General features: G+C 38.6%; 1 protein-coding gene across 2 annotated transcripts in view; it reads right to left on the reverse strand.

Moving 5' to 3' along the window:
• The window catches only part of NFATC3 (nuclear factor of activated T cells 3), a 163,502-nt gene that overhangs the window by 31,587 nt on the left and 109,807 nt on the right, over nt 1-22,108 (reverse strand). For both annotated transcript variants that reach the window (XM_032780949.2, XM_032780948.2), the window contains exons 4-8: nt 14,813-15,012; nt 13,550-13,722; nt 12,283-12,423; nt 3,986-4,041; nt 3,220-3,346 (exon numbers count right to left, since the gene is read on the reverse strand). In XM_032780949.2, the coding sequence (XP_032636840.1) occupies nt 3,220-3,346; nt 3,986-4,041; nt 12,283-12,423; nt 13,550-13,722; nt 14,813-15,012 (697 nt within the window). The remainder of the gene's footprint in view (nt 1-3,219; nt 3,347-3,985; nt 4,042-12,282; nt 12,424-13,549; nt 13,723-14,812; nt 15,013-22,108) is intronic.

Genomic DNA, 22,108 nt, shown 5'->3' on the forward strand with positions numbered 1-22,108 from the left:
TATGTTTGGTTTTAGTTCTTTTAGAAACACACACTGGAATTGCACCTCTCTCTTTGCTTGGCAGGGAGATTCTGGCCCAGAGTCTGAAAAGAGGAGCACTTGAAACTTGCAGGGATAAAAGGGAAGATTTTTTTTTAAAAAGCATGCAAGTTCAAGCTATGGTTTTCACCATATGATGTTTCCTCTAGCCTTTAAAAGAATTTGGGGCAGGGGGAGAGGAATTATTGTTAGGTAATATCTCCACTCTATTCTTGAGGCAGAGGAATCTTTAGAAGGGGTCTACTGAACTTTGCCCCAGGAAGATGGAGCTATAAAAAGTGAGGAAGGGGTACTCCTCCACCATTTTCTTTGTAGAAGGCAACTCCATGGGCAAATAAGCTGTCTTAAGCAGAGTCACTTCATTACTTCAAGAAGCACCCTCTATTGAGGGAGTGGTGCCCCAATGGATTCCTAAACAGCTGATCTGCTGAAGTTGAGGAGAGCTGCTGCATATCAATCAGTTGCAGCAGTGACGATAGCGGCAGTTGCTACTGCTCCACCTGCCCCTGCAAGGTACCTTTATGGGATCTGCCTGTGAGATCTCCTGTGTGTCACCTCTGTGACTTAATTCCTTGACTTTTTTTCATTTCAGGGGTGGGGGGGAATGGGACGGGAGGGTGGACCCTTAATTCCCTGGCTTTTGGGGGGGCGGGGGAGAACACTTTAAAACCTGTTTTAGGAGTCTCCAATTAGTCAAATTCATTTTTTGGGGGTAATTCTATCCTGAAAGTCTCTGCTACCAAAAGGAGACCCTTGATCTACCAGATGTGGTCCCAGCTGTTGCCCTGCCTTCAACCAGCAGGGTAAAGGGGAATGCCCACAGTACTGCTGGACATGGAAGGGGTGTGGAATGAGAATTTATTTGGAAGTTTGGGAGAGGAAGAATGGATAATTATGAAATACTACTTAACATATTATGGATATACATCATGCTGTAAATTAGTCAAATAAACAAAGGCTCTTTCAATTAAGTAACAGTTAAGATATTTGGCAACTTTTTCCCATTATTGCAAAAGGAATTATTTTTAGGTACATCCAATAATACTTTGAAGTTTGCTTGAAAGAAAAAAAAATTGAGGGGAAATGGCATTTTGAATTGAATGGGTCCTGTATGTGAAGTTCCTACAAAATTCCTGAGGAAAGGAGGAAGAATGGCCTTTAGTTTGACTGAGTAATAGGCTTTTCAACACCACTGTCCCCTAAGCATTCAAATATGTCAGACGGAACATCTGATGAAATGGTCTTCAGTGCTTTTAACATGGGAGCTAAATTTAAAAGGCAGCACTGCTACCATCTCTATTAGGCCATCTCATGATTTGATGTTGATATCCGTGGCTAAACAGTCCTCACTGGCCATGTAGATCACGGAGTAGAGACTCCAAGAAGAAAGACATGAAGCTCAAAAGAGGTTCCCTTAAGTAGGTCATTGTTAACCTTAATGGAATCAACAATTAGCCCTCAAGGAAGTATTTGTGGACCTGCGTGAAGTTGCTGGATCTCAATTTGCACATCAGATAACAGTACGGTTGATTTTGAGGGCCGTACAAACAGAGACCTCTATTTTGAGGAGTCTTTCTGCCCAAAGGAATAATAGAAGAAGGTTCTCTATTCATCTGGATTGGAAAAGCACTCAAGTTTTCTTGCCACAGCTCACTCCTCTAATCCCATAAGCGCATTTAGTATATAGCAATGTATCAGCAAAACACTCCCCCAAAACCCACTTTGGTCTGCACTGAAAAATCTGAAGTGCTACAACAGTGCACGCATGCTATTGTAGCAATCAAAACTTTCCAAAGTTCCACCAATAATGAGGCATGCCTATGCACCCATAAGTATGGCTACGTGGAGGCAATAATTATCTTTTTTTATGCAACACCTAGAATGATTCTCCCCCCTCCCCAAGATGCTTATTACCATGCCTACACGGACTTATTTCATATTTCCTTTCAGCTCCTGGGTTCTTTTTAAAACAGCCACAGAATTGTAGGTTGACACATTCTTCAATATTTGAGTCCCCCTGCTTCTTTTTTAAGCCAAAGGCCATGGGTAACCGATAATCAGGGGCTGTTACTCATAAGCACAACAGCTTTTTCCTGCCAACACCTGTACCAATCAATTACTGGCTTACAGCATGCATGTTAAAATGAAAACAGGAAACCCTTCAAGTGGGTGTTAAGGGTTGCCATAATGTAGCTTCAGTTATAACTTCACTTCCTTTTTATTTTGGACACATTTTAAGCTGGTATGTTCCATTACTCATTCCAATATTTCAAGAGTAGTTTTTTCAGTAAAGAGCCACTTATGATTACTTTGGTGCTCTTTTGGTATAAAATAATAATTCAGGTGTCAGTCTACAGAGCCTGTTAGGAGCATCCATTAGTTTTCTGATATATGCTTGTGTATGTCAAGTCATCCAATTTCACATAAACAGCATGTACAAAGCAGTGCTGAAGGGATTTTACATTTACAGTTATCACTGGTTCTTGACGAACTCCTGATTGCTCTTTACAGTCTATTAGGAACTTTAAGTCCATTTGAAAAGCTGTCCAAAAAGAATAAAGTGTTATATATCTGCAGTAGGGTTTTCCCCAATACCAATAACACTCTTGCTAAGACAGATCAATTAGAGTGTGCCATTCTTACAAAGTTCAAGACTAGCTCTCTCCACACTGCAAGATGTCTATGGAGTATATTTTTTTCTATCTCATCTGAACTCCAAAGTTGTATTTTGACTATTGAGAGAGAGACTGGAGTTGTATAAACTGGGGATGATCTATTCCTCTATCATCTGTGACTGTACTCCTGGAATTCACTACACAGTATCACTAACTGGAGACAGAACAGAATAATGAAAAACAGTGACCACTGAGAAATCACACTCTATGTGAATTAACAAGCTATATGAATAAAAGAATTAAATAACGTTGTAAATATATAATTGCCAAAATAGACATTCTTAACCCTATTCATATTATTTCACACTACTACATTGAATTAAAGTCTCTGTTATGAAGTTAGACAAATTCTTAATTAGCAATTCACAAACTGGAAAAAATTAGTCACATCTACTCAAAGGAAACATATTTTGTATGGTATCTATGAAATACACTAAATTTTAGTACTTTTGTTTAAAAAGTGTACACTAACTAGCTTGCAGTAAGATGCAGTAGCTGTGTGTACCTGGTGTATAAGTAAAACGTTGAGACTGGCTTTTTTTCCTCTTCCCATTGCAAAGATAAAACTGCACCTGGACTGCAGCTGTAATCGTTTTGTTATGGTACGGAGGAACTTCAAGAACAATGTTAGCCTAAATTAAAGTTGAAACAAGATAGCATTACATTTAAAATGTAAATGAAATACACTTGTTAAATAAGAATACTGCATGAATGCTGATTGCAATGTTAACTCAAACAGGGATTTTTAGTTGGATGAAGCTATTGCTTCATGCATCTTCTAAACAGTAAAGCAGAAACATAAGATATAATTTAAGATCTGTGACGTGGGAGACATTTTTGCATATTCTAGATATTACATTTTCATTTAAAAATACACTTACGTGAGGTGGTAATTTATCTTCCTGAGCATATGAATGCCATGGTAGCAGACACTAAACTTCATACCGCTCATCTCATTGTCAGGAGTCTAATGCAATGAAAATTACTTCTCACCTTAACAGTTATTCCAAATTTCTCTTTTGAGTTTTTTGAAACAAGTTTACCATTTCGTTTTCTTAGGAAGCAGCAACCTAATAACTGTTTTATATTGTTACGACAATTTAGAAAAAGTCTTCAGATGAAGTAAGTAAACTTCAAAACTTGTTCACGTGTCCTATTAATCATTTACTTTACAGTAAAAGTCTAAACTGAAAAACAAGACAAAGACCACCAATTTCTTACTTAAAAAGCAGAAACAAAGAAGAAGAAACAAAGAAAAATAAGTTTCTCACCCCTTGACACTTTTCCCTAATTATTTTCCCTTCTACTTCCCACTGAGGTCGTCCATCTGTTGAGAGAAATTAAGTTTACAAGACATTCAGGCGAAAAAGTATTTTCTGAAATACGCTGAATAAAAGTGAATGCAATTCAAAATATTAAAGTTCAGTTACAAGAGAATATTGCAGTTATTGTAAACAGATTCTAAGATTCTTAAATGTTCTTACTGTTGCAAACATCCAAGGCTCTTTATTTACTTCAATGTAATCTGATCAAAGTTTTCTTTACAAACAAATCTATATCTCTAAGGATTTCTCCATAGATTATATTGTGAGTTGACACCACAGTCAAAGAGCATGTTTAGCTCTTTACACTGATATTCTTTAAATAGGAGGAGAAAATTCAAGTTTTCCACTATGATTTTAAAATGTCAAGTAAATTAAAATAAATTGTAAAATTTAATGGTCACGTTCTTAACTGAAGTGTATTAGTGTTGACGTACTGTGTCATTCAACATAAGCTGAATATCTGGCCCGTTCTACTTAATTTACATGGACCAATTAAAATCTGTTTAAATATATTTATAAATAATACATTAATGAAAAAAGAATGCTGATACTTGTTTAAAGGTAAAAGCTCCTATTACATAATGTGATAAAAATTAAATTAATATTTCTAATTCCAGAAGCAAGCATGTGTACACACACACTAATTACCGTTTGGAAGAAGACAAGAAAGGAAAAAACCCAGAGATGCAACTATTCATAGATGTCATCCACTACCAGTAGAAAGTTGAATGATTGCTTTTAAGTTTGTGTCATATTGCACAAACCACCATAGGACGAATACCAGTATGTAATTAAAAACAATACTACATATAGGATACTTAAAACACAAGCATTGGGGAGCAAGTGACTTCAGCAGTGTCTACAATAAAATTAGACTAAAAAGTCGTATTTTTTACATTTCAGTGAAAAGGTAGGACTACTTTTGCCAATACATATGCAACTAAGTTACTACAATCATACAAGCAGTGTGATTGACCACAATCATACAATCATATAATTTGACGCTGCACTCTGAGCAGAAGCTCACTGTCTGCTGATCACCTGTAACACAACGACAAAACCAGAGGCCTGAACTGGAGAAAAAAGTGTGATTTTCAGATTCACGGGTGTGCTAGTTCTGAACCAAGGTAGTTATGAATTTGTAACCACTGAAAAACTCCTTGGTGGGGTCTGAAGGATTCTTCACCTAGTTCGAATCAGGAGGTAATCTATGGTAAGCTTATTTGCATGAATGTAGTTTCTTTATTATCAGAGGGGTAGCCGTGATAGTCTGGATCTGTAAAAAGCAACGAAGAGTCCAGTGGCGCCTTACAGACTAACAGAAGTATTAGAGCATAAGCTTTCGTGAGTGAATACCCACTTCATCAGGTGCCACAGGACCCTGTAGTTTCTTTGTTTTCTCGGTAATGATTTTACCTTAAGAAAATATATATTTGGTTAGAAAAAGCTGTGTGGTAACATATTGGTGGACAATTATGTTACAGACTTTGAGAAGAAAACAGAGTAGGCCTGGTTATACAATCTGACTTTACTGGAGAATTTAAAGTATAGGCAGGGAACAGTACAGCCTGAAAATACCCCCATCATGAAGGAGAGAGGTGCATGTCTCTGTCCACAGAGGAGATGGCTGGGGAATTGGAAGCCTGAGAATGGGTGCCCTTGCTGGCCCATGGAAGGGGGAATACTGGTTAAATTGCTCTGAACTGTGACAGAGCCATAGTCTTTGAGCTCAGAGGTGAAGCAGACAAGAAGCATGTGTCTCTGAAGAGTTTAACCTCTGATGTATTTGAGGTGAAGGTTGGTCTATGGTATGTCTTGGATTCATACAAAAGTTCACATCCAACAGGCTTCGTTGCGAATGTCTCCTGTAGCAGAATTGCCTGTAGTGTGTTCTGCCAGTCCTTTCTCGTTCTTGGAATAAATGTAGAGCATTTGAAGGAGAGTACCCCCTCTTCTAGACAGACAAGGCATCTGGTAGGTGCACTGGATGCTGGAAAGACAGATGGGCAGGAAGCACATCTCTTAAAGCCTGTCTTACTAGTCTTTGGCTCGACCATCTCAGAACCAAAGAATGTTTTGACTAAAATCTATCCTTAGCTATATACCAATTAATCCTATACTAAAAAATCCTAATAGTGTTATCTAAGCTAGATGCTAAGGACTGATCCGGGTTTACTCCAGTTCGGTTCTAACCCATCAGCTAGTCTAGGCTGAAAGGAACCGAGGCAGCTGGAGCACCGTGACCCAGGGACTTCTTGGTGCCAACTGGCAGAGCGCATGGGGTGTATAAGGGCTACAGGGATTCCTTGGGTCTGGCATCTACATACAAGGTCTCTACTGAAAACCTGTGACATACTGGTTACAATCATTGCAAAATGTATGTAAGGATAGTATGTAAGGAGTTATGAACATTCACTGACAATATGGTCCTAATGCAATCCTCTAGAATACAATAGGGACTATCAGTTTAAGAAGAACAAAGAATGTAGACCAAAGGACTGAGGGAGTCTATCCTGGGAAGCAGAGACTCTGAAGATGATTTGGGAACGCTGGAGGGTAATCATCTGAATATGAGCTCCTAGTGTGACACTGTGGTCAAAAGGGCTAATGGAATCCTGGTATGTAGAAACAGAGGGATCTCTGTGGGTATAAGGAGATATTATCTCTGTATTTGGCATTGGTACAACTGTTACTGGAATATTATATCCAGTTTTGAGGTCCATAGTTCAAGAAAAACATTGATAAAGTGGTGAGGATTCAGCAAAGAGCAACAAGAATGATTACAGGATTAGGAAACATGCCTTATTGTAACTGAGCTCTTTGAATCTATTTAGTTTAGCAAATAGAAGGTTAAGGGATAGTTTGATCACAGGCTGAGTATCTACATAGGGAACACGAAATTGGTAATGGGCTCTTCAGCTTAGACAAAGGTATTACAAGATCCAATAGCTGGAAGTTGAAGCTAGACAAGTTCAGACTGGAAATAAGGTGAACATTTCTAATAGTGAGTGTAATTAACCACTGCAACAATTAAGCAGATTGTCTGGTGGATTCCACTATCCCTGGCAATTTTTTAAAATCCAGATTAGATTCTTCTTTAAAATATATGCTTTGCTTTAGTTCAAACAGTAATTAATTCAGGAAAGTTCTATGCCCTTTGTTATGAAGAAGACTAGATGATCACAGTGGTCCCATCTGTCCTTATCTATGAACCACAACCTTAACTTTGCACTCATATGGATGCTAAGCTTTCCACTACCCATCTTATCAAACTCTGCCCTCAAAACACTATTAGTTGTGGATGTCTAGTTTAGTAATTTGGTGCTGGGAGGGGGTTTTGTGGTGATGATGGTGACAGAAAGATGGCATCCCTATGGAGCAGAATTAAGATTGTGGTATAGCTAGTTGTAGTAGTAAAGTGGTGTGTGTGCGTGTGTGGATTAGTAGAGGGTATATATTTAGCATTATATTTCCTTGCTTTTGTGGTCCTATGTCAGGTATGTTATGTGTTTAGCAGCTTTGTCTGTAACAAAGATTTGTTAATATATAGCTGAGGTCAAAATTAACTAATGTGCTCTACTACTGACACAAACTTCTTTGTTAGGATTGTAATTATAAAAGTGTATTTAGACATCAGTTTTTGAAGAGAGAGAAATTACCAATATCTAGTGACAGCTCTATTTCAATGGTAATATCTTGCAAAATACAAGATCATGACTGAAACGTTCAGATTTATCTTTTAGTTAGACCTATGTCAGATCCATTACAAGTTTCAGATAAAAAATAATGAAAGTCCATCTAACAAAACAAAGTTTTACACTAATGGTAGGGGAAATGATTTTATTGTTCTGGAAATTACACCATCAGATGTACAATTGTTAACATAAAAGGATTATTTAATATATTAGCACTATACTGTCATTTCATTATTCCCCAAATTAATTCTGTATTTTTTAATTAAAATTGGTAAAATGTGATCTATATATTATAAATATGGAACTGCTGCACAAGAAAAAGAAGGGCATGTGAGTTAATGAAGTCCCTGTCAGGTCTCTAATATTTAAGCAACAGCAAAGCTGGATGTTTACTGGAAGTTAATAACATGCAGGGTGAAGTTGACTACCCAAGACCATTGAAACTTAACTGATGATTTGTCAAGAAGTACCCTACAAGTCTGTTGATATTAAAATACTTTTTGAGTCAATAGTTTAGTTTTGTGTATGATACCACAGATTTGATTCACGTACTTTATTTTACAGGGCATTTAGAGAAAATTTAAGCCCAGTACAACGGCTAGATTTTTATCTTTCCCCCGACAGCCTATTGAAGCCAAGGCACAAAATCCATGTTGCGGAAAGGCAGAATTTAGTTTGTTCTTATGCCCTGACTGGTTGCAAAATTCAGTTTGCTGAGCTGCCAAGAAACATCTGATTCTAGTTGCATATTAACTGAAGAATGAGGAGCAATCACCTAAAGGAGCAGACCAGAATGCCCATAATGGTGGTGCCCTTCTCATTACTTTTAATCCACTGATTAAGGCACTTACCCAGGAATATGGAAGGCCTGGGTTCAAATCCCCCACTGCCTGATAAGGAACAGGGATTTTAACTTGGGTCTCCCAGACCGCAGAGGAGAACCTTTAGCTGCTGGACTATGAGATATTCTGGTGTGGATCTTTCAATCTCTCCTGTTGTAGCTGTTTCTCTGTGTATAAGTAATTGAGTAGTCATTGGAGCAGGGACTTGAACTCTGGTCTCCCACATCCTGGTGAGTGCCCCAAGCATCAAGAATTCTCATTCTTTTTCCATGGTCCAGCGTCTATTCAGTCATTCATTCTGAATGTTTGTGTGGGTATCAAACACAGCAAGAGTGGAATGAAATATTTTTAAAATAAGAAAATGAGTTTGTAAAACCACAAACAGTATTAGAACTCAGGAACAGATGTAGTATCTGAAGCTACTTTTTAGTTGATGATATTTCAAGCTGTTAGGGTCCCTGCAAAAATGTAAATATATACAGTATTCACTGTGTAGGCTGTGTAATTTTTTTCTTCAAATCAGAAACATTTTTAAAAAAGAGAGGCGTTTCTTTTCTATGTCCGAGCATGAGTGTTTTAAGCTACCTATTTTTTTGGGGTGGGGGGGGGAAAGAAGGGGCAGAAGGGAGACAGGAGGAGAAGAAGCGGGGAAGGTTCAGCAAGATTGCTCCCTAATACAAAAACAAGTTATCCAGAACTCTTGAACCTCCCTTGAATTAAAGGGTCCAGGATAAAGCTCAAACCGAAGAAGAAGAACAGAAAAAGTTTAGCAAAACTAAGTAAGCCTCCTAAAAAGCTGCTACAATTATGCCTAACACACAACTGCTTCAGGACTAAAACAAGAAGAACAGAAACTTATTTTCTTTAGATAAGTTTTAAATTACAGCTTTCATTTCAGGTAGTTACTTAATATACAGCTGAATATACTATTCAGTCAAATCTTCTTACCCAACCCTATAGGAAGTAGGGCCTCTAAAATTTCCCACTATCAAACTTAAAGAATCTGCTAGCTACTGTAGGTTAATTTGTTACTACTGTATTATATATTGTATGAAAGCAATTTGAAGTTTAATTTTTCTAAAATACATGAATGCATTAGAGTTTTGTGAAGAAAAATACTAAATGCTTTAAGTATATTAAACTAATGAATGTTTGCAACCTAAGCACTTTGAATGGACTTTATTAACAAGATAAGGCAAGAATTTTGGCCCTTCAGTTCTCAACTTACTTCTGGGGGAATTTTGTGCCAAAAAATTGAAAAAGTTTTGCACAAAATATTTTAAAGTTCTGCATATGTTTTGTCAAAACAATATAATCACACCAGTTTCAATTATTTTGGTAATTTATTTCAAAATACCTGTCAGCAAGTAGGGCTGTAACAATACAGACAACTAAAAAGACTTCCTGAATGTTTTTGACAAATTGATTCCTTACTAGCATATTAATACAGAACTGAGTAATTCATTTTAAACTACAATAAGGAAACATATTTCCTGCACCCCACAGAAGCAGTGCAAAGGCTTGGGTAAGTTGGGATAATGGATGAGCTGAGGAAGAGGGAAGTAATTGGTGGGAGAAAACCTGGAAGGCTGTTGGGCATGGGTGGGAGAAATATGGAACAGGTTTTTCGGGGGTGAGTGGGGAGGGACTGTTAGGGAGCCTCCCCCATGCAGATCCTGGCTGACCCCTTAGCTTCCCTCATTCAGTCAGACATATCTGCTCCACCCTGTGTCCTTGCATCCCCATTCAGCTACCCCTTCTCTCCACATCCATCCCTGCACTCCCCTCCCCTATTCCTGCATCCTCATTCAGACACCCCATCCCTATGTGTCCCTGCACTTCCAATCCCACTCAGCTCCTAGCTCAATGCTGTCAACCCACTAGCTTCTGTGCTTCTGCCCCTCTACCCACTAGCCCTTCTGAACTCCAGTCTATGTAATCTCCCAGCAGCCCCATGTGCCCTACTCTTTCCATCCTCCTCCCCCCCCCATATTTCATGCCTCTTCACCTGGCCCTATGGGCAGGGCACTCTCCTCTCTACTTGTGGCTGGCTGAGCCAACTGCCCACTCTTCTGGTACTACAGCAGCCCCTAGTGGGCAAAACGTGTAACTGCAGTGCATCTCTAGCAGAATGTATTTTTTGCAGAGAAAAAAAAATCTGCAGGGGACATGAATTCTGCACAGTGGCACAGAATTCCACCAGGAGTATCATCTTTATTACTCTTTACACTAGCTGAAATCTTGAGAAAGAGAATAAATAGGAATTGTACATGTACTATAAATACAAGACCAGATTTTTAGGTACTCACACATTTGTTTGACTCCTTATGCATGCAAATATCCAATATACATGGACAATTTGGGTATGTATGCAAGCAAGTGGCAAATTCAGCATCTATCTCTTTACATATTGCAAATATCTGATTTGTGCACACATCTGCATTGTATTTACCTATGCAACTTATGCACAAGCAAATATAAACATGCAAATGCACATGCTTAACTTTAAACAGATAAGCCATGTGAACCAGACTTTTAAAGATCTATTGATGCCTCAAGTACTCTTTGAGAAAATATATTTTATGTAGACATCATTCTTGGTTACCAAAAATTTTATTTTTTTATCTTCTGCCTCTTAATTGTTTGCCAAACTTGTATGAACACAAAATTCTCTATATACCAATTTGTTCATGATGTTTATTCCTGTAGTGGAGGTCTCGCCTGACATGACCAATTAACACATGGAGGGAGGCCTCATTTCTCAGTGGACAAAATTAGGGTAGTAAACAGATGTTTAGGCTGAAAACAGAACATTTCTACTAAATAAGAAAAGTAAACAGGTCAGGAGGCTAAAGATAGAATGTCTGAACCAGCTAAGATAAGAGGGAGAACACCCAAGGACCCATTTACTAACAAAGGACAAGGAAGTTAGGAATGCAGAGATCAGGTAAAGACTGGGGTGAGCATGGACAATGCATGGCTAGAGCATGCTACACAGGAAATGGTTCCTGCAAAGTAAAATGTTTGATGCAATGCACAAAAAATGCAATATAACGTGTAAATATATATAAAGCAAGAAGTTTTCTGTAGAACTTGGATGTGTGAAATGCCCTGTACCCACCCGCTACATTTAAGGCTGGTCAACTCAGCATAGCTTGTTGTATGCCAAATCAAGGAATCCGAGTGACAAAATCTGGTGTTAAACTGAGTTTTTTGGATCCCAAAAAACTGGATGAAGTATTCTCCCAGAACTGGACAAGGTGTTCTGGATAAGTTGTATGGAAACGTTCTCTGAAGGAATCAAAACAATTCCTCACCTGAAAGCATGATAACACAGCTAATTCCTAAGCAGCAATTAAGTCACAGGCAACACACAACTCAAATGGTGAACAAATAACTGGAACAGACGTCAAATAGTTCCCTGTTATATTTCGTACAATTTCTTTCTAGTAAAACACAAGGGAAGGGGAATGCATAATATATGCAATGTACAAGCAGTTCCAAGTTTTCAGTGAGGAACCAGTTGGTTTGTAATCATCTTCCTGAGGCAGCAACTGTACTATTTTCATTTATAGCAGCTAACCCACAGAACACAGATCACTGATCAAACTGAAGTTTGAGATTACAACTTGCAAAGGTTTTAATACATTTACCACTGAAACATTCATAATTCCAGTTCTTTTCAAAACTAAAAAAGGAAACTTACCTTGTCCTTTTTCAAGAAATATAATTTTTGATTCTGGAAGAAAATTAGATCCAGTCATAACCATTTCATGGCCTCCATTTACGGAACAACTGTTTATGCTGTATTTTTCTATCTGAGGAAGTTCTTGAGCAGATCGCTGAGCTATTTTTTAAAAAGGGTTGAAAAAGGAAAAAATGTTTAACTACTTTCATATTTTGAGTCAAACTGAAATTACTAAATGAAGGATGATACAGTAAGCAATCACAAAACTTCACAACAGGCTAACCGCATACATTGGATTCACATTTCAGTTTAGTGAAATCTGTTTAAAATATTTCTGAATTATTTTGAGGTCAAAATAATTGTCAAAAGCTACTTATTCTTTATATGACCCATTTTGGTATTCCCACACCTGTAGTTTACAAATAAATACCACAAAGAACTTGAACTGCTGAATTAGAAACACTGCTATTTAGGACATGTCTACACTTGCCTCCGGAGCAATTGATCCAGCAGCGGTCGATTTAGTGCATCTAGTGAAGACGCGATAAATCAACTGCCAAACACTCTCTCGTCAACTGGAGCGCGAGAGGCCAAGTGGAGTCTACCGGAGCAAGAGATGCAGGTAGAGTCGATGCGGGGAGTATCAACAATTGACTTCCGCAGTGAAGACATTGTGGTAAGTAGATCTAAGTATGTCGACTTCAGCTACATTATTCATGTAGCTGAAGTTGCGTAACTTAGATCGATCCCTCCCCATCCCCCAGTGTAGACCAGGCCTTAGTCTCTAGTAGGGATGTAGAATCTGCCCACTGAAACCATTAATTAGCATTTTTTCCAAAAATAAATGCTTTGACTTTTAAATTATAAAGTATTATGTTACATAAAACCCAAAATGAATACTGATGCTCTTATGTAGAAACATGATTATTACTTTTTACATGAAAAAGCACATTAAGTACAAATTTTGCTCTTCCCAAATTTCCACATATTTACGTAAATTTCTTTTAACAACATGATTTAGCATACTGAAATGCTTTAAAGAAAATTTTAATACTTCAATTTTACATTTAAATGTACAATGTTCCAACTACTCTCTAAGTATCTTCAGTTAGTAACGGATAGGTTTTGCAGTAAAGGCACACAGTTTCAAAAATAACTTCACAGCCATAATATTCCTGTGGATTCTTCTGCCTAAAATTCTACTGACACATGGAAAAGAAAGCTATTGCAACTGTAATTAAGAGATTTTAAATGTGTGTAAGAGACTAACTGTTACACAACTTACAGCATTCAACAGGTATGGAAGCAATCTGTAGAGACAACACTTTTCCACTAGGCTGTGGGATATGAACACGGAACACAAGTCGCACTCTGGTATTCTTTCTTCCAATATCTGTCTCTCCTTTACGGAGCTCTATATCTGAATTGCGGAGTTTCAAAATACCAGCACAATCAATACTGGAGGAGAAGGGTTAGAAGACAGATGGAGGAAAAGAAGTCAAGTATTACTACATGATCGAAAACATATCCTAAAGGTCTCAGTTTAACTCTCTTGTTAAACTAGAACTAAAAATAACTCTCAATTTTGCTCTGTGCCACTAACTTGGATAGCTGCTACTATGATGCTTTAAATTAGGGCAAAAAAGGAAACTATAGATTTCAGCTGTAAAGTTATATTTCGGGAACTTATATCCCCTGTCCTTTTGACTTTTTAAAAAGTAAAAGATCAATTATTTGTATTACATTAGTGCCTTCCTGATGACACTTTTGAAACAAGTCACTCAGAAGTGACAATCACGTACAATTCTGCATGGGAAACAGTGTCATAAAATGGCCAAACTGCAACCAACTGACCTAACAAAACATGTTCTGAAATTCCAAAATAGCAATTATTGTTTATTTGGGACAACGGCTATGTAGTCAACTAAATAATAGCGTGACAGACTGCATAGTACTGTTATGAGACAACAACTACAGAAGACTACAGAAGGCATTTTATGGAAAATTTCAAATAAAGTTATACACATTAAAACCTGTAACTAAGTAACTCTGTTGCTGCATTATATGGTAGTCCACATTATTCTTCTAAAAACCTCACATTAAAAAAAAGTATTCTTACTCATACTGAGAAATTATACACGTTTAGCCAAATCGGCATATATGCTGAACTTGATTCATATAAGAAATAATTTATGGTGCTCACTTGGCTTCTAAGTAGCATGGTGTAGCATTTTAGATGGGATGTCAGGTTCCCCCTTTGTTCATTAAAATAATACATAATCATTCCATTTCAGATTTTGCACAGAGGCCTGAAGAAAAGTTAGGATAATAATCCAACTACAGGTAACAAAAAGCATTTTTTTTAAAAAGCTTGCTAGCAGGAAAAAAACCCAGACACTATATATAGTACATAATTAAAAATCGAAGCAATTAAGGCTATGTCAAGTTACCTTAAAAAAAAAAAATACACCATTTTCAACCTTGTATTGCTTTGAAAGGAATACACAAATGATTAACTTGCTAGTTTGGGAAAAATGCTACTACACACCTGGCAGACATATTATTTTCAGGAAGAAGTGGAATTTCCAGTACTTTTGTGCTGGCAATTATTATCTCTTGGCTAGCAGTAGCAACTGTTTTCCCAGTGATTCGGTGCACCTGGTAGAATGCATGAGGTCGTAAGTAGCGATCGTCTGCTGTTCCAATGAACATCTGTAGGTTTACTGGCTTCTCATTGTAGCCTATGAGCTGATTAAAAAAAAAGATAAAATTTTAGAATCGTAACTGGATTTTATGGTGTTTGTATTTTTGAATCAAATTACATTATTTGTATATATAAACACACACAATTATAAAAGGAAAAATATTAAGCTTTTAATATTTATTCACAGACGCTGAAACTTTTTCAGCCTCTGATGTGGCATGACAAACAATTCTACAAGCAGCAAACCATGTGTAAATTGCTTGGCCCTTAGGACAGATTAGGAGAACATATATTATAAATAAGTTTGTTAGGGCCTGTCTTCATTGACACACTCTAGACAATTAATCCAAATTAACAAAAAAGGTGAATTAAAAGTGGATTAGTTAAATTGAATTAAACCCCCACATGAACATTCTTATTCAGAATTAAATGAGCCTTAATTTCCAAAATGAAATAAACGAAGTCAAATTAAGGCCTCTACAATTCTGAATAAGTGCATAAACCACATTAAAACACCCATGTGTAACTAATCCATTTTAAATTCACACCTTTGGTTAATCTCAATTAATCTTCCTGAGTGTCCCCATGTAGATAAACCCTAGAACGAATGGGAGGAGTTAAAGCTCCTTAATTCATTTTGAATTTTCTTAATATTTTTCTAAGAAGCAAATTATGACTTTGGAGTTTCCTCAGTTTAAACAGTTTATTAATGAGTGTTTACAACCTTTGAATTTTAAAAGCAAATAAAATTCTCCATGGTTATGAATTAGTATGGTCAGAATTATCCTATTATTTCCATAGCAGAATATGCATAATTAAACACTTGGAAGCTTAAAACTAAATGTTTTCAAAGTTAGATATTTCAGATAATTGACGCTATTCCAACAAGTCAGAATTTTATCATTTTTCCTACGTAACTTCTATACCAGAGACACAACGTTCTTAGCATTTCATTTTTAAAAAATTGATTCAATATTAGAGAAGTTTATTTTCATTAACTTATCTAATTCTGCAACCTACATTAGTAAACATATGCATAAAAGACTTAACTGTGAAGGGAAGTTGACAATTGTATGTTTTCAAGCACAGAAAACATTTAAACTAGTAAATTCTTCCTGTGTATCTTTCCTTCTATTTGCAACTGCAATGACAGCTAATAATTTTCAAGTTAAACATACGGTTGCCACATTTAGGAGAAAAAACAAAAAAAAGTGTTTTCTCCAAAGGTTAAATTTACTGCTTTATGTCAGTAATAAGCAAAACTTGTGTTATTTGAAAATGTAACCACAAGGATCAACCCCATTCTTTTGTTGTAGTGCCTGAAAAAGTTAGGAACTTGAATTTAAAGAGTTAGCCATATTTTTTAAAAAAAAAAAAGGACCTGGACTCTAAACCTAAACAAAGTTTAAATTAAGAAAGTGACCATAAAATCTGGAGAAATTATAGCATTGCACTACCTCAAACAAAATTTTAATCCTTATGGCAGTGGTTCTCAACTTTTTTCTCCAAATTGCCCCATTCAATAAAAAATCCTCCTCTCATTTAGCTAGAACCTCCTCTCCATTTAGCAATATGGCAGAAAGAGGATGGTCATGACCTAGCATCTAGATACAAATTCCACTGGATTTACTGTGGTCAGAATACATCTTGTGTCTCAGAGTGCTAATCAGTTTCACCAATTATGAGGCTGTTATTCATATTGACACAAAATATGGTGCCCGGAGGACTTCCATGTTTACAGAATTGACATTTAATAAGAGTCTGATTTTGTAAACCCATAAGCTTTTGTATGAAGAATTCAATAGGTTTCTTTCTTGGTTTCCAAATGGCTCAGTGCTTCCTTGTAATGGGAATAAGTATGCCTGATCATCCTCTGCCAGCAATCATTACTCCTGTAAAGTACTATAGTAGCTGTCAAGCATTCTGGCATGTGTTTTGGTAGAAGTCTGCTGTAGAGAAAAGTTAGGCTTCATGCACAGAAGAGGGAAAAAAGGAAGGTTGGCTGCTATCTGGCTATGTGGAAGAGTTCTGGAAGCATATATTATAAATTTAATTTCCCTTTGTGGGGAAGACAGCGTGAGACACAATTGCAGGCAGGTCTGGCAGGAAGCCAAAAAGTGCTGTGTAACTGGCTACAGGAAAACGGCAAATTCCATGGGAGGAAAGAGACGGTTACTCACTTTGTGTAGTAACTGAGGATCTTCGAGACTCTTAAGGTGTCTTCATATCCTTTGCTTGTAAATGGAGATGTGTGGTAGCAGTGCCCAGCTGGACTGCGCACATGCCATAGCAGTCTCAGGCCATTCCGAAAGTTTACGTATCGGTGCGCAGCCAATTGTCCCTCTGTTCCTTCTCTACCCTAGAGAATTTACATGAAACGAAGTAGAGGTGAGGAGGAAAAGTAGTAGAGCATCCACAGTGACAACCATCTCTTAAAGAACCTCAGTTACTGCACAAGGTGGATAACCTTCTCTTCTTCGAGGAGTGTCCCTGTGGGTGCTCCACTTTAGGTGACTACTGAGCAGTGTCCATCAGAGGAGGGGAGAGGCTTCGGAGTTGCGTTATTGACGGTGGATAACACTGTGAGCCCAAAGTTAACACCTGATGCAGATTGTTGCTCTAGAGAATAGTGTTTAGTTAATGTATGGACTGATGTCCAGGTTGCTACTCTGCAAATATCAGTGATAGTGATACTGTTGAGAAAGGCCAAGGATATTGCCTGTGGTCTGGAAGAGTGTGTGCGAACTTCCACTGGAGGTTGTAGATTGTTGTTTTGGTAGCACAAATGGATACATCCTGATATCTATTTGGATAGTCTCGGTTTTGAGATGGTTTGACTCATCAAATGCTCTGTTATGGAAACAGAACAGTCTATGATTTCATAAACGTTTGTTTTTTTTTAGTGTAGAAAGCTAATGCTTTGCGAATATCCAATGTGTGGAGTGAGGCCTGCCTCCCCCCCAGTCTGTATATGGCTTTGGATAAAACAGAGGTAAGAAAATGGGTTGGGTTCAAATGAAGGGTGGAGGTGATTGGGGAGGAACTTGGGATGCAGTCGTAGGGTTACTTTATCTTTAAAGAATGTTGTATATGGTGGGTGTTCCATTAGGGCACCTAATTCTCTCACTTGTCTGGTGGACGTGATGGTATTGAGGAAAGCCACCTTCATGGATAAGTGCAAAAAAGAGCAGGTTGCAAGGGGTTCAAACAGCTTTCTGATGAGTCTGCGTAGAACAAGGTTGAGGTCCCACATGAGTGTGGGGTTTTTTTTTATTGTGGGATAAGTGTTTTCAATGCCTTTAAGGAAGCGTTTAATTGTTCGGTGAACATATACAGTGACACCCATCTACCTTGTCGTGGAAGGAGGTAATAGCAGCCAAGTGTACTCTGATGGAGCTTGTGGATAGCCCCAATTTTTAAAGTCCGAGTATACAGCCCAGGATCCTCGGTAGGGGAGACTATTGTGGTAAGGGCTTTATCATCGCACCAGATGCAGAATCGTTTCCACTTATGGATATATGTTTTTCTTGTACTTGGTCTCCGACTGTTCAGTAATGTATCTTACTTCCTCAGAACAGGCCTCCTTGACCCCAGTCAGCCATGGAGTAACCAGGCCTTGAGGTGGAGTACTGCGAGGTTGGGATGACGGATGCGTCCCACGTCTTGAGATAGAAGGTACTACAGGTACTTAGTGAGATACTAAGGGAAAGGTTCAAGGCGGTTTCACTGCAATCTGAAGCAGGTATGGGAACCATGTTTGTCTGGCCATGTAGGCGCTATAAGAATGACCGTGGATTTGTCCTGTTTGATCTTGTGAATGACTCTGCTTAGGAGTGGGGTCAGAGGAAATGCATACATCAGTGGTGCCTTCCGTTTTATGAGGTGAGCGTTGCCTAGGGTGAGGTGTCTCAATCCCACCCTGGAGCAATATTGTGGGCACCTGGTGTTCTGAGCTGTTGCAAATAGAGCTATGGTAGGGAACCACCATAGTCTGAATATGGACTTTAGAATTCTGGGATCCATCTCCCATTCATGGGTTTGTGAGAAGTCCCTGCTCAGGACATCTGCTATTGTATTCTGACATCCTGGAAGACAGCATGCAGATCTCTTTGGAATTGGTGCATCACCAACAACAAAGTCATATCACCTCTGTACATAGGTAGTATGATCATTCTACCTCCAGGGCAGCTTATGTAAAACATGCATGCTATATCGTCCGTGAGGATCTTGATGGCATTGTTCTTATTTAGAGGGAGAAAGTGGTCATGTGCATTTCAGACTACCCTTAGCTCCAGTAAGTTTATATGCAGGTTGGACTCTGCTGGGAACCAGCAGCCTTGGACCGTATTGTTGAGTAGGTGTGCCTCCAACCTTATTAGGGGAGTGCCTGTCGAGACTGTCATGGTTGGAGTTCTTTATTGGAAAGGGACTCCTGGACAGATGTTCTTTGGTTGTGTCCACCATGTTAAAGCGTCTTTTACTCTGTGTGGTATTGTGAGGTTGAGAGAGTGACTGTGCAGCACATATACTGTTCAACGCCAGGCCTGCAAGAATCTTAGGTGGAATCTGGCATGTTTGATAACAAACATTGTTGCTGACGTATTCCCCAAGAGATGTAAACACATTCTATTCGATGTCTGTAGGCTGTCTACAACTGTTGAAATTGGATTGACTAGAGTAAGGAAATTGTTGGGGGTAGTGTTGCTATTGCTGTTAGACAGTTGAGACGGGCTCCTGTGAATTCCAACTTTTGTACAGGAACCAATGTGGACCTTTGCACATTAATCTGCAGCCCCAGGTTCGTGAAAAGAGTTACCGTACTCTGGATGGCGTTTATTGCTTCTTGCAGTGTTGGTGCCCTTATAAGACAGTTGTCTAAGTATGGAGATATCATTACTCTGTGTCTGTGGAGGTGAGCTGCAGTGACAAAGAACTTTGGAGAAGATCCTAGGAGGAGTGGACTGACTGAAAGGTAGTACTCTGTCTTGGAATGCTGTTTCCCTAGGGTGAATCTCTGGAATTTTCTGTGGCCGGTGTAAGGTAATATGAAAATATTCATCTTGGAGGTTGACAGCTGAGACCCAATCTTCCTCTCTAGCGCCAGAATTATTGTGCTTAGTCACCATTTTGAAACGTTGTGTTCTTACAAATTTGTTGAGTTTCTGTAGATCCATGATGGATCTCCACACTCTGGTGCTGAGGATTTAGAGCTCTGTGGCATAGGTATAGCAGATGGCACCATTGTACTGCTTAGTGCAGAGGTTTTCAGCAGCTTCGGGGGTGCCAAGCTGGAAGGTTTCACTTTATTGTGTGAACCCCCACTTGAGCTTGGCTGCATAGGGTCTTTAGCTCTTCAGGAACTCTTGGTACTGGATGTTCCAGGTGCCTCGTGGTCCAGCGCTCTTGGTGCCATTGGCACCAGAGCAGATTTTTCAGTTGGAGATAGTTTCTTTTAGGCAATTCTTGGTGCAGAGACTGCTTTTTAGTAGCCTTTGTTGGAACAGGCTCCTTGACAGACGTTGTTGGAGCAGAACCCCTGTCAGAGGCTGCCACTGGTGACCATTGGTGAGGGGGGAGTCCTGGATGCAAGATCAGAGACTGGCCTGAAGGATTTCTCCATCATGAGGAACTTCAGTTGGAGATCTGACTTTTCTTGCCCTAGCTGCCAGCTTTCTGCAGGGTGGGCACTTTTGAGTAATGTGCATCTCAGACACATTATGTGTGGCTGTCAAAGACCTGTATGGAGAGTTTGCAAGTCAGGCAGTGTTCAAAGCCAGGTGAGCCAGGCATTCCTGAGAAACCTGGTCTTAGAGGAAAAAACAGGGATAAATCCTGTTTCAGACTATAACTGTGTACCTGTCAAAGAGATGGGGTGGATGGGGAAAGTAAGAGGAAAAAAAATTATATTAGGGCAAGGGGATAGTGAAGCTAATACAACTAAGCTAACGCTATCAAGAACAACTATGAACTATCTACTATTAATCTTATCTGAGGTAAGAGAGGGTGCTGCTGATTGCTCTAACTCAAGCCAAAGGCGGTAGAGAAGGAACAAGAGGATGGTTGGCTGAGGACTGCTACATAAATGTTTGGAGTGGCACAAGATGCCTATGATGCGTTCATGGCCCAGCCAGGCACTGCTACCACAAATCTCCGATTACAAGAGCGGGTGTCAAGACAGCTAAAGTGGAGCATCCACAGGGATACTCCTCAAAGAAGAAAAGCTGAATTCTGGCATACTGGATCAATTCTATGGAACTGCAGAGTCTACAGGGCCTTTACTGAAAAGAAAAGGGTGGTTTGCACTTCTTACAACTACTGCTTCAGGATGTCTGAAGAGTCAAGGCGGCATCACCGCACTGGGTTTATACTAAGTTTACATTCTCACAAGGTCTCCTCAACACAACGTTAAGGACCAGAAACACGTTTTTAAACCGGGGGTGGAGGGGTGTCAAGAGCCCTCACAAAAAGCTCCAGGTTAAGAAAAAAATCTAATTTGCCATACAAAAGTTTGACTAAAGCTTGTGTGTGTCCTGCATCACCTGAAAACTCATGATCTTTGGCTATCAAATGGAAAAAACAAAAAGTCAAGGAGATTTCTTACTGAGAGAGCCATTTACTTCACACATAACTTGTTTAAGCACGAGTTCTCAGCAACGCCGTAGAGATAGCAGCAATCGCTGTTATTTGCTGGCTGCCTCATTACATTTTCTTCTTTAGGGAAATAAATTTTAAATTTCCTCACAAACAGTAACAATCCTAAATGCACACTTAGGAAGCAGACGTATAAGAACAATGGAGCATTGAAATATAGAAACACCGCATATAAATAAAGTTGGGAGTATGATTTTTTTTTAGTCACGTTGTAACAGATTCAGCTAACAGTATAATTCCTAAGTTTATACAGAATGCAAAGTTGCACAAATATATTAAAACAGAAATGAATGTTAACTATTGTAGAAGGCCAGTAGCTTAAGACTTATGGAATCAGTGCCTAAATGGTTGGGTACTACTAAATTATTCCAAAATAAGCCATTGTTTATAAGTCCCATAAAGAAAAGGGCCATGTGGTAGCACAGGATCCCAATGAAAGTGGGGGATGTGCAAAGGGAAAGACAACAACCAAAACAGACAGCTGAGACC

Source organism: Chelonoidis abingdonii, chromosome 19 (genome assembly GCF_003597395.2).
Source record: "Chelonoidis abingdonii isolate Lonesome George chromosome 19, CheloAbing_2.0, whole genome shotgun sequence".
Taxonomy (NCBI): Eukaryota; Metazoa; Chordata; order Testudines; family Testudinidae; genus Chelonoidis; species Chelonoidis abingdonii.